The sequence below is a fragment of the Sceloporus occidentalis genome, unplaced genomic scaffold (assembly GCF_023333645.1).
Source record: "Sceloporus occidentalis isolate IW3139 unplaced genomic scaffold, rSceOcc1.0.p SCAF_58, whole genome shotgun sequence".
Taxonomy (NCBI): domain Eukaryota; kingdom Metazoa; phylum Chordata; class Lepidosauria; order Squamata; family Phrynosomatidae; genus Sceloporus; species Sceloporus occidentalis.
Genome location: NW_028317038.1, coordinates 1,602,301 through 1,615,762, shown reverse-complemented (window position 1 = coordinate 1,615,762; position 13,462 = coordinate 1,602,301). Strand labels below are relative to the sequence as shown.

The window sequence follows — 13,462 nt, the reverse complement described above, 5'->3', positions numbered from 1 at the left end:
GCTTTAAAAAAATACCGTGCTACTGTTTTGAAAAGCTAACCTGTTAATTATTAACAAAAACATAAAATTCTACATTTTTTTTTTACATACATTCTTGCAAGTGAAAAATGTATCTGGACTTGTCTAACCACCTCATTTCTATAAGCAACAATGATTGAAATAAATATTAAAAAAAATGAGTTAGACAATCACAAAATGGAAGACAGGTATGTGTTACTAAATATGTTCTCAGGATGAGATGAGAGTGAATATACTAATAAAAATAATTCATGTTTTTTTAGGTTACTTTTTTTTCCTAATGTTGAGACAACAGTTGATCTTTCATACCATTATTCACATTACCATTGTAGTCTACAGTAATTGTTTATCTGTGTTATTTACAATAACACTATCCATCCACCAATAACAAGACATACAGGAAGTAGAAGCACACAATAGGGTTTAACCGCTAAACAGGCTGTACTGGAGACAAATAGGTGTAGGGGCAGCATGACCAGGCTAGACAGCGAACAAAGTGGTTAACTATATTAGCTGTGGGGAGAATGAGTAAGCAGATTCCCTGGGGAGAGTCTACAGGATGTTGAGAGGGGTTAAAAGGGCAAGTAGAGGGGGTTGGGGGCAGGTCAGGGCACAAGAACAGCAATGGACACTACCCAACACCCACCCTGTTGTATTGATAGGTGGTGCTCCTTTGTCACAGCTAGGGTGAGTGGAGGTTGATGTTGAGTCAATTCCTTGCCATTTTTGGAGATTATCTGTGAGCTATGGTGGTAGATGGCAAGAAGTTAGGCATGATGGCAGTACGTTGGTAGTGGGGCCCTCTGAGCTGGTGACCTGTGGCTAGGGGGTTGTTAGAGTGTCTGGCTTTGCTTGATGGAAAGGCTGAGTAATCTCCACCAGGGTAGAGTTATATGTAGCTGGGGATGTGGCTGCATAGGGTTAATATTTGGTTAATGTTCTACATGACATTAAATTGAGATATCCACTCACCATTGTTTACATTTAAGTTTACTTTGTACTTTAACTACTATTGTTATTGGTAATAAATGTGTTGCCATCTCAATCCAAACTTGTGTCTCCTGTGTGTTTATTAGGGGTTGAGGTAAGGAGGGAAGGAGCGACTTGGCTATGCTATGAACTATGTGAAATCTCAGTTTGAAAACTAATGCTTAAAAAAGTACACTAAAAAGTTCTGAGTCTCTGATAAAGTGTGATGCAGCATTTTGTTGTACGATTATGCAGAAGGTATTGTATATAAAAGTTCACGCAGCTTTAAACACAGAGATTTTTCAAACAAAGAGCTAGCAATTATCTTTTATTTATATAGCACCAAAAACTCAGCGCCTCTACGTCCAAAGGGTGTCATGGTTAGCGATTGGATAACTGGACACATGGGGTGTGGGTGTGCAAGGGTTAACACCAACCCTTTGGTCGCTCACTTAACCCTTATACACACCCCAAAAACCACACCAGACTGGTGATACGCTGCCACCGCTTCTCAACCTAATAAAGTTGGTAATATGAATTGGCCAAAAAACTATCATTTATATTATGCGGTTATATACGGTTAGAGCAGAAGACGTAAAAATGGATTAACATGTAGTTTAATCTGAGAAATGCCACAGTGCTTATGTACAAAGATTATAAACAAAGGTGATGACAATTTAGACACAGAGTATACAACACAGTTAGTAAAAAAAAAATAAAAAAATAAGAAGAAACACAGAAAAAACTAATTATATAAAATCCATATAGGTCATCTGCGGGAACCTCAATGGCCTTTGTTGAGTTTGAGGATTTTCTGTGGTGTTCCAAGAGAGGTTTTCTGATTTTCCATAAAGCAGTCAATTTTATCCCCTGGTGAGATGTCCCCCCCCCCCTCCAGTGTCATAGAGAGATGTCCCGGGCCTAGACCTTAGTATCACACACATATCAAAATACATCTTAACATACATTTGTTAAGATTGACAGATCCCATGGTGTCCTCAACATGACCCAAGCATAGAAAACCATCACCATAAATTCCATGTTATAGAGGAGTTCCCACCAATGGTCACTGAGGCTGAACCTGAATGAATTTATGGCAGGGCTCTGGTATTTACAAGCTGTTGGTCAGTCTGTGTGGCTTAAGAGGGCAAGCTGGAGGCTGTAAAATACATCTGACTAGGTTAACCCTTCCTCAACACCGGCTCTACATGACAGTATGACAAAACTTGACAGGCTAGGACAAACCGCTACATTGTAAATGAGGCTTTGATGCAAGCTTTCAATCTAATGGATGCATCCAAGTGTTCAAATTCCAAGAAATAAAGCAGTACTCATAATGCAAGTTGTATACAAATAGTAAAGAATTAGAAACATAGCAGAAAGTGAACAAATAACATCCATATATGGAGTACATATTGTGCTGAAAACACGCATTTATACAACACACTTTTCTACAGTTTTTGTTACTAGGCACCAAAACATTCCTGAATATTAGAACGCATGTGATAAATGAATGTGACTCATTCTAGAATGCCAGGCTGGTTGCTAACTGTGGCTGGATCAAGGGGCCATCAGTCGCTTACTCCCACTGTCAAGGCAACCTTCACTGACTGAAAGAATGAATTCTCTGAAAGCGTCAATTTACAGCAACTGTAGCATTTACCGTATTTGCTCGATTATAAGACGACCCAAATCTGAATATTAATTTAGGAAAAAAGAAAAAGCCTGAATATAAGACGGCACTATAGGAAAACAGTAAATGTTAATTCATCTATTTTTTTTTTAATAAAAGCTATGATTGAGAAAAATATTTTGGTTTTATTTCCTTCTATTTTCCAACCTGCCCCCCAGTTATGCACATCTGCCCCAGAAATGCCTTATACCCCCTATATGCCACTGTGCCCCATGATATGGCTTTTAACCTTCTAAATGCCACTGTGCCCCATGATATGCCTTTTAACCCTATATGCCACTGTGCCCCATGATATGCCTTTTGACCCCCTATGTGCCACTCTGCCTCCAGAAATGCCTTATACCCCTATATGCCACTCTGGCATTTAGAGGGTTAAAAGGCATATTATAGGGAGGTTTAAGGCATTCAGGAGGCAGAGTGGCGTATAGAGGGTTAAAAAGACATTTCTGGAGGCAGAGTGGCATTAAGGGGGTTAAAAGGCATTTCACAGAGCACTCTGCCTCCAGAAATGCCTTATGCCCCCCATTTAACTTCCCCCCCTCCAAACTTACCGGTGCTTCTGACCTCCCTGTCATGTAGCCGGGGCAGCGTGTAGATCCCACGCACTTACGCTGCAGCCGGAAGGAGGCGTGGCCAGCAGCGGCACCGGTGCGGGGGAACTCTGATCTCTGGATCGCAGACAACCCCCGCTGCTAGCCACACCTCCTTCCTGCTGCAGCGGAAGTTGTCTACATCTACACGCTACACACCGGGGACTCAGAAGTACCGGTAAGTGGGGCGAGGGGGGGGAGACAGGAGGATCCAGGTCCCCTGCAGCTGCGGGGGATCTGGATCTTAGTCGACTCTTCAATTACAAACACACAATATTGGAAGAAAGGATGCATCAAGTGTGTAAATTGTCTCACATGGTTCTGAGCACACAGTTTGTGCAACCACATTCTGGTAAAAAAATTATCTATTAGACACAGAATTACATGTACTACTGAGTTTGTAATATATATGATTACATGTCCATGTAGTTTATCGGAAAAACTGATTTAACGCTACGTGACCAAATTCAGGTCTTGCAATTCTCCAAGTGACTTGCTTCACCAGAAAGACAGCGGGAGATTAGGCATCTGAATGCATGGCTAAAGTCGAGTTGTAAGAAGGAGGGCTTTGGGTTTTTAGTAGACTTGTCCATTCGTATTCGGGCGAACATGAAAACAAACACGAAGACGAATAGCAGCGCTAAAACGTACACGAAGACGCACAAAACGAAGGGTGTTAACTTGGTGCAACTAGGCTGGCAGGGACCACTGGTCTCCCTGCTTCAACAGTTAAAAGTCCGTACGAACGATCAATAAAGTCGCTTGTACGAACCTTTAACTGTTGGAGCAGGGAGACCAGTGGTCTCTGCTGGCCAAGTTGCTGGCCCAGGATTTTAAAAGTCTGTACGAGCGACTCTATTGGTCGCCAGCAAGGGGCTCGGCTGGCATCAACCAATTGCAGGCGACCAATAGACTCACTCGCACAGCCTTTTTAAGTCCTGACGGCGAACCTACGGATTTCCACTCCCATTAACCCCTGCGATGCTGCGTAGATAACAGGAGCCGAAATCCGTAGGTTGGCCGTCAGGGGTTAACTTGGTGCAACTTCGCCGACAGAGACCACTGGTCTCCCTGCGCCAACAGTTAAAAGTCCTTACGAACAGCAGGGGGCTCGTCTTGCATCAACTAATTGGACTCCCATGACTGAAGAGATGGAGCCAGTGATTAATGGTGTCAAATCTACCTCATGAACTCCTTTGCTTCTCCTACTGAAATTACCAAGGAGCTTATTGCCACTGTCCCTAATTCTGGCAAAGATCAGACCGATTACGCTGATTATCGCCCAATCTCACGTCTTAACACAGATCCAAAGATGTATAGTAAATTACCGGAAGACCAATTGAGCCAATTTCTTCCTACTCTAGTCCACAATGATCAAGTAGGTTTTATACCTGGCCGACAAAGCAAAAGACTATGCTAGAAAGGTGATCAACCTCATTCACCTGGTGAGTACCCTTTACAAGCCTTGCCTTCTCTTGTCCTTCAAGGCGTTCGATCAAATACATTGGGAATATCTTCAGGAAACAATTCGGGCATTCAACCTAACGGATGTCTTTGTTTGAGCTGTTTGCACCCTGTATATTAATTCGAGTGCTAGAGTGTTTTTATCAGGTTTCCTTTCCAAACACTTTATGAATGGATCCAGACCCCTGCTCTAGCAATGGAACCACTGGCAATTGTGATTTGCATGATCCAGACACCAGGGGCTTTACTGTGCACTTGATGCAGTACAGGGTCAGTCTGTATGAGAATGATGTCCTCACCATTACTGAACCAATTACATCGCTACAGAACCTACATGCCTTGTTGGATGCTTTTGTGGAGGTCTCCTACTATAAAGGTACTCAATGTGGGCCATCTAGCTGCTATTACACATACATTGTCCCAGTCTTTTCACTACTCATGGAGCACAGATTTTCTGGCTCACCTGGGCATCTCTCTCACAAGAAACAGATGCTTTTTCAAGACTAATTATATACCCTTATGGACCAAAATTAGGGACTCTTTACCTAAGCTTTTGAATTTGTTCCGTATTCATCCTATCCTGGTGCTGGCAACTTTTAAGCAGACGATCCAGTCTTGTCTCACAAAATGTATTTAGTCTAATAAAAGAGCTAGAAGTACTACAGCGTTCCAAGACGGTGGGAGGTTTGGGGGTTCCAGGTATCAAACACTATTATATCGATGCTAACTCTGGCTCAATCTCCTGCTCGGGTCCAGTAGGGGTCCTAGTTTTCTCGGCTATACCTTCTTCAGGATCTTCTGTGGCTTCCTAAGCAGCTCAGATGGTTGTTACAGACTCTCTGTAAACCTATGGGACAAGTACAAACCATTGCCCCACCTTCCCTCTACTCTATTAGCTGCTTTAAGACCTCTCCTACCACATGTAGATCTGGATGACTGGAAAAAGCACAGTGCTCAGTTCCTCTCACACCTGCTGTCTGGGGGGACATATGAGGTCCTTTACTGAGCTCAGGTCTCTCCTCTCTCTCCAAAAGATTTTTTTTCAAATACCTTCAGATCGTGACAATTCTTCTCTAATGTTTTGAGGAATCTCCTTCAATCGCTCATTCTTCACCGGTCGTCCGCTTGTGCATGCAGGCTCCCTGTGCGCCCAAAGCTATATCTCCCTGTGTTACGCGGCTCTGTTGGGTCATGGGGTTGACGCTAAATTACCCTGGGAGCATGAACAGGGTCGCTCATATAATTTTCAAGCTTGGTTCTTCAAGGGGTATCCAAGAATGCATTATACTTTGCGATGGATCGCAAAGTGTAATTTCGCTGGTATTAGGTTGCCATTTTTGTCCATCGAGATATCGTATACTACACAAAAATGTTGGTACTCTGTGCTTTACTACCTTTATATTGATGTTACTATGGACTGCTATCATCTTCTTTCTGTGATAATTTTTATTATGTTTATGTGTATTGGTACATTTTACTTTTTACACTTATATTACAAAAATTAAATTATAAAGTGGGGGAAAAAACTGTTGAGAAGTGAATGTAAACCTAATGCACTGCAGTAGATACATTCTATTTGCAGGAGTGTTTCTAAAATTAAAAAATGCCCAGAATACTCGCTTGTTTTAGGACAAAACATTTTATTCTGTTATCAGTTTAATATTATACATCCTTCACAAATATTATTTAATAATTTTACAGCTTTGTACTTCATTTAAAATGATTTTTTGTACTCCCTAAGTCTTCCTAGGACAGAAGGCTAGCTTAACTCTTACTCTGCCAGATTTACTTTCTATACATGGATTTGCTCCCCAGCAGTAAAAGAGTTAAGTTATCTGTAAATGAGGTAACATTTCACAGTACAATTTTATTTCAAGTTTTAAAGAACTAAATGTGTATTATTTAAAATAAAAAAGTAGGAAAAAAAGGGTTCTTTACAAAGGATTTTCCTTCAGCCAAAGAAAACAAGATGCTTCTCCAACATTCTTGACTGTCTGAGCAAAATGTATCGGTTAAAAAAAGGAGTAGTGGTGTACAGGATATGCTGGGAATTTCATAACTGGTAACAAAACCATCCTCTTGGGGATACCTACAAACAAAAGACAAATACATACAACGTTGTGTGAGTTCACTAGCATAGTTTGTTAGGCATACAAAAACCATTTAAATAACTTTGACACACCGAAAATCTATGTTTTTCTGATTAGGACAAATATGAATAACTTGTGTTTCTCAGAGGTTGTGAAGAGATCCTGAAAACTATTGTTGTGAAGGTGGCCAATTCAATGACGTGTCTAATGTGTATCTTTCAACAGTGGTTTAAAAAAACAAGCAAGTAATTCAATGACCTGACTAAACTGCATACAACTATCATGCATTTAAAGGGTACCCTCAGAAAATGCTACATTCAAACAGGGCCAGACTCGGAATGAAAAGAAGTCCTGGACATATCTGGACACCAGCCCCATACGTTTTATTGTGTTTTCAAGCGCATGTGCCTACACATCACACCAGGGGCATAACTAGAAACCATAGGGCCCTTGTATGAACCATTTCTGCCCCCTAAGCAACCTGCTGGTGCCATCTCTGCCCCTAAACAGCCTGATGGAAAGAAATTTCATGAATTTATTAAAAGAGACAAGCCATTTAATAAAACAATGGAAAAATATGGAATTGACATGGACAGGGAGTATAAATGTTCTTAACAGTTATATATAATCAATAATTTAGCAATTATCCACTGAATGCTTAATTTGCAAAAAAAAAAAAAAAAAGAAAAGGAGGCTTAAACTACCCAATTGCATTAAAAGCTGCTGTTTTGTACCATACACAAATTTAGACCATATATAAATCTGGCAAAAATTAGAACTATTTTCAGTTGATGTTAAAGATTTTTTTCTTCTTTTTTCTTCTATGGAATTGTAATCACTGAGAAGTACTCCAGACAGTTACAAATAAAAATATAATATTAGAAAACCTCCTTTATCATTGAGGGAAATTTAAAAAAAGAATCGCTACGATCACTTTCTTCACCCAAATGGTGTTGCAGCCACCCCCTTGGGCGTCAATGTCCATACATATGGCGGCAGATGCCCATTTTAGAAGGGCTCAAATGCGTCAAACATGAATTCTCCACTGATGTCACCACCAGAGGAATCTTCCAGAAATTTAAAAATTTAATAAATAAGGCCAATATATATATATATATATATATATATATATATATATATATATATATATATATATATATATATATATATATATATATATATATATATATATATATATATATATATAATACTGGTATGTTAAATGCCCTAGTTTTTAAAAATATATGATTTGATGGGGTCAACTGAACTTACCGGCTTATCCCAAATAGGATATGTGAGCAGAATGTCAAAATTCCTATTTGAAAAAAGCCCACTTGCCAAATGTGGCCTTTGAATCCCCAAACAACCCGACAAATCCATGCATAGGTTATCACTGTACTCAGGAGATGTTGCTGAACACATATTGGGGTGTTTTTGACAGAGACATATACCAGGAGCTGTAAATTCATACCTAAAGTACAACGTGTGTGGGGGAAAAAACACACACACAAAAAACACTACTGCAAACTTTGACAAAGGCTGGTGGTAAAATGTGTGCATGGAAAGAGTTAAAATTTCAAATCGCCTGGGTTTTCAAAAACATATGGAATTCCCTAACAATTAACTGCTGTGCATGTACAACATGAAGGACCGATTAAGGAATTCCTGTAAAAATTACCAGAATGCAGATTTTCAGAAGGGAAGCAATGATGTCCCAAAAGTTAAATTTGCAACACATAAATGTGTTTGCTGCTAAAAATCAAACCATAATATTTGGTTTTATGAGTAACATAGAAATCAAAACATATTGGTATGAGTGTTATAGATCTTAACCCTGCACAACGTATATTTTGTTTCATGCAAATACTTCTCAAAACTGACTACAACATTGTACATACCATAGGCAGGGGCCGCAGCGCTGTATCCATACGGGGCTGCATAACCTAGAAAACAAACACAATGAATTAAACTAAGGTAATAATTGAACTAGGTGGCAAGTGTGGATAAATTAATTTAGATGTACATATATGTAAACGAGCAAAAGGAAGTTGGCACACAGAAAAGAAGACATTAATGGATTCCAATTAATATAGGAACCCCCTTTTAGACAGTTATAATAAAGGGAAGGGTATAAACATTTCGACACTTATGTGTTATGAAATCACACAAGGTCCATTGGTGTTTCAAGCAAACAAACATAATGCATCTTTTACTTGGAGTTATATATCCAGGCGCAGCTGCAGCCCCAACAAATGCTCCTCGTGTTAGTGCCACACGTCCTCGGCCACGAGCTGCCTGGACCGCTGCCGAAACTGCTGTGCTAACCACTCCTTTCGTCTGCAGAGAGAGAAAAGAAGGTGCCACATTAGTTTTGTTGGCTATAGTAAATGAAACATGTTAATCACATTATGTTCAAGTAACAACCTGTTATTTGAAACCCCACCGCTGAAGTGTGGTTTAAGAAAATATGTTCTGTGAAATCATTTTACATGAATCCATTTAGATTCCCCTGCAAGCCCACAAAGACAGCTGTATCCCGCAACTCACTTCCTGAATGATGGATTTAAGGATAACACACAAATACCCCACTGGTTTCTTAAACAGCTGGACAGACAAAACACATGGATTGCTGCTTGCAGCTAATCGCAGGTATGAAGAAATGTGCTTCTGGACGAAAGCAGCAACCAAAAGGGAACAGAAAATTTACTGAAAACAGTATCTTCAAAAGATAAAGCACTCCCGAGCAGTTCAATGAATTAAGAACAGTAATGAGATGGAAAAACCTGTTGAAACTTAAGGCATCTGCTGAAATTTTCTCTTGATCAGTTGAAGTTGGCTGTATAATTACAATCAATGAGCTTGTTGCAAAAACCGGCACGCCTGCTTTTAGAGCATTGCAGTGACTTAATTTGCATATTTATGGGAATGTGTAAAAGGCATCTTAATTTCAGGTTTTTAATTAATTTTTTTACTAAGGTCATATAACCATTGTGGTGGATTGAACCTGGACATATTTCAAAATCTCAATTAGCTAGCAGATGCATAGTATCTGATGAAAAGCTGTTACTTTCATATTTATTATTGTATGCAAGTTGTGGGAATTACTATTTCATAGAGAACCAATTGTGTTTACAAATACGTGGCCTCCCATAACGGCCTGCATTTCCAAACTGGCTCTAATTGAGTTTGACACTCCTGCATTAACCGCTCAGTGACACAGGGTTTTAACTCCCCTAAGTGACAGGAGCTTTTTTTGCCGTTTTAAGCAAATCTTTTCACCCAGGATATCCTTTTACCATGTTTAGCGTGCCCTTAAATTATATATTGTTTTATACGAAGTATGAATTACATTTTTAAAACGCAACAAATTAGAAATTTCCATAAAAAAACCCAAATGATTTATCTTTAATGACATCCCCTGAGTAAAATAATACCCCAAATGGAAGTTTTCTATTTTATAAGGTAGCAAAATGATCCCTTACATACTACACTATTTTATTATTATTATTTTTGAATTTTAGATTGTGGCTAAAAAAAAAAAAAAAGGTATTTTTTTTTTAAATAAAGGTTTTTATGGTATACTTATAGTGAGAGGGGCGTGATTTGTTTGGGCTCGTATTGTAATTTTTTTTTCATTTTTATTATTTTATTTTTACTATGATATCTAGTTACATCAGTGGAGTCTGTTTAATTATCTATTATTTTTATTTCATTGTTTAATTTATATTTTTAACCACTTTTAAAAAATATTCTGTGCTGGGAAGGGAGACCTGAGGCTGTCATATGAGACCCTCATCTCCTGTACTGGCAGGGAAACGTCACCACCGGTGCAAACAAATAGGAAGTACTGTAAGAGCATGTTTTAGAGGACATGATAGTGCATCCTGTGTCACTAAGGAGTTAAATGCTCATGCAGGCATGACATACATGTTATGTTCAGAGAGACAGCCATTTAGATGCAAAATGGGATAAGGATTGGCAGACCCCTATACACTACATGCATTGGGTAGCATTGTCAAACACTGAGAAACTGCACTTAGTATGAAATATATTAAATGGATCAGTATCATGGAACTGGAAACTCCAAGAGACGGTAGAATTTCTGCTACCTCCAAGATAAGTTAAAAAGCAACATAAAAGGCATTACCTGAGGAATAATCTTTTTCTTTTTATTGTTTGCTGCATTCGGTCCAGAGAATAGCTTCTCTAGTGCTGCGAGCGCTGCACTAGCTTTTGCCACCTTTTTGTTTGGACCTGCTCCCCTAAATTTCTGAGCATCCACTTCAACCTGCATCACAAAAACAATTCTCAGTTTGCGAGCTTTATAGACTGAAGAATTACATTTCTATGACAGCAAGCAATCTAAAGTATCTAAGACAAGGCCAGAGAGACCCGAGTCCAAAGTGCCAACATAAGACTTATGTATATTTTGAAAAAGGAGGTCTAGATCTGTGCCTGTTTTGATAAAGCTGTCTATCATTCACTCCCTATATCAGTCGATATCATTGATAATGGTAAACATATTTCCATTTTAAAAACAACCTTTTTTGTTTTAAATTCCATTTTGTTGTAGACATATGAGTTTCAAGGACATTTCTGGGAAAAACGTTAACTGTCGACACAGGCTACGATTAGATGACTGCTCCCTGAAAATATTGTTATCCCATTCATTTGTGCACACATACCTTGAGATATACACTATAGAATGCATAAATATGCACTAACCTCCATGACAAAGCGTTTGTCATGACTTCCCCCACTTTCTGATATTAATTCATACTTGAGTCCTCTTCTCTTCTCATTCAGCTCCATCACAGGATTCTTGCCACTTGCCGTAAGGATGGGCCCTTGGGTCCGAACCTGAGTGGGAAGAATAGAAAATAGACATTTTCTCAAGGAAAATAATAATCCACTGCGTACAGTTAGTTAACACCTGACATTTTAAATGACCTATTTATTCTGTCAATAAAAATAAGAAGTTTTGCCAATTAAAAAGCAATTTATCACATCAAGAGACAAGCCCCATCCATTTCAAGATAACCATTGGTACAACAGGCAGTTTTACATAACAGGTGCTACAAAGAATTCATATAGATTATACTAAAAGTAGACTAAAGTAAAACAAGAGCATTGCCATGTTTTGGACATTTGACGTTTCCAGTGAAAAAGCTTCTATGAGCTATTAAGCTTCAAGGTCCATGATTATTTATCCCCTTTTATCTTGTTACGCCTTTTTGTTTACACTAATTAGGTGGCAACCTCAACAGACTGACAAAGCCAAATTTACTAATCCGTTTATGGGCCTTTATAGGAACCTTTACCCCTCCAAAAAAGCTAAATTTCTACTCTTTTACAAAAGGTGTAGTACAACTGAAATCACTGACCTCCAGCGTGTTGGAGCTATCTGCCGTAGAACTCCCTGTGTTACTGCTGGAGTTGCAGGACTCACTTTTGCCTTCATTGTCTGATTTTTCATCAGAACTGAGACACTCCATATCTGCGTCGAAACCAGTGGGGTATCCCATTGCCTGCAAAACCTGTGAATTAAAAAATACGAAATAACTTTGAAATTGCCTGTTTTTTTATTTTTAAATTGTATTTTTAATTGAAGTAGAGGTAAGGCCGCGCAAAAGGAACCATACATCAGAGGAAGACACAAGAAAAGTAGTACAAACCTGAAATACATTTTGCCTACCTAAAAAATACAGGACCTTTCAATCTGTATAAAATATGGATTTATAATAGCATACAACAAATACATGATTGTATGTGGCTGTAAGGGACTAAAGTAATAGGTTGGAGTGATTCAAATATATAGAAATCTTACTCTGGGTGGCTCATCATTTAAGGCCTTGATTTATTTAAAAAAAAATTCACATGACAGCTAACTGGGAGGTGGTTCAAACACTAATTTATATTTGAGTATACACATGCTTTGATCCATACATTACTTGTACACACGTTTCTTTCTATTTAATTCCTACAGAATGTCACTCATAATTAAGTCTTTATGTGCAGTTTATTTGTTGTGGATTTCTAGTACCTAATCACGAACCAACCAAATACATTTCAATATAAACAATGTGCATAACTGAATAGTATATGTGAATATAAACATCTAGAGAGTCATTTACATTTTTCCTCAATCTGTAATTTGTATTTATAAACACATAATCTATTTTATCTAGGTTATTTTGCAGCTGTATATTTCTAATACTCTACTTGTCTGATTTAAGCCAGGCTGGGGACAGAGGCTGAGAGAGTTTTCCTGTGGTGAAAGTTAACTTGTATATTTGCTCTGTACACCACCACCAGAGACCCATCTAGCTGTGCAGAAGATGAAAGTTTTAAAATAAGAACCGCTAAGCAGCCACAACACAGTAAGTATTCAGTGTCAAGTGTTGATCACAAGCACCATCCATGGGATTACTCAGGGATTGACCCCGAGCCTCAGGGTAAAAAGGCATATTCTCAGGGCCACAGAGTCTAGAAGTGACTCATTCATTTTCTACTGTGATCATATATAAGACTCCTCAGTTGGAGCTTTTGTGACCAGTATGTTATGGCTGATATTCCTGCTTGAATGCGGGTGACTCAATTAATTGTATTTTAATAATCTTTAAACAAGTCAAGACAGA

General features: G+C 38.7%; 1 protein-coding gene across 1 annotated transcript in view; it reads right to left on the bottom strand.

Annotated features, from left to right (window-relative positions):
* Window positions 1-6,746: 6,746 nt before the first annotated feature.
* LOC149287609 (spermatid perinuclear RNA-binding protein-like) overlaps window positions 6,747-13,462 on the bottom strand; it is a 41,815-nt gene continuing 35,099 nt past the window's right edge. The window contains 6 exon segments of the mRNA XM_089492623.1: window positions 6,747-6,823; window positions 8,723-8,767; window positions 9,038-9,161; window positions 10,972-11,112; window positions 11,550-11,684; window positions 12,209-12,361. Of these exon segments, the coding sequence (XP_089348749.1) occupies window positions 6,747-6,823; window positions 8,723-8,767; window positions 9,038-9,161; window positions 10,972-11,112; window positions 11,550-11,684; window positions 12,209-12,361 (675 nt within the window).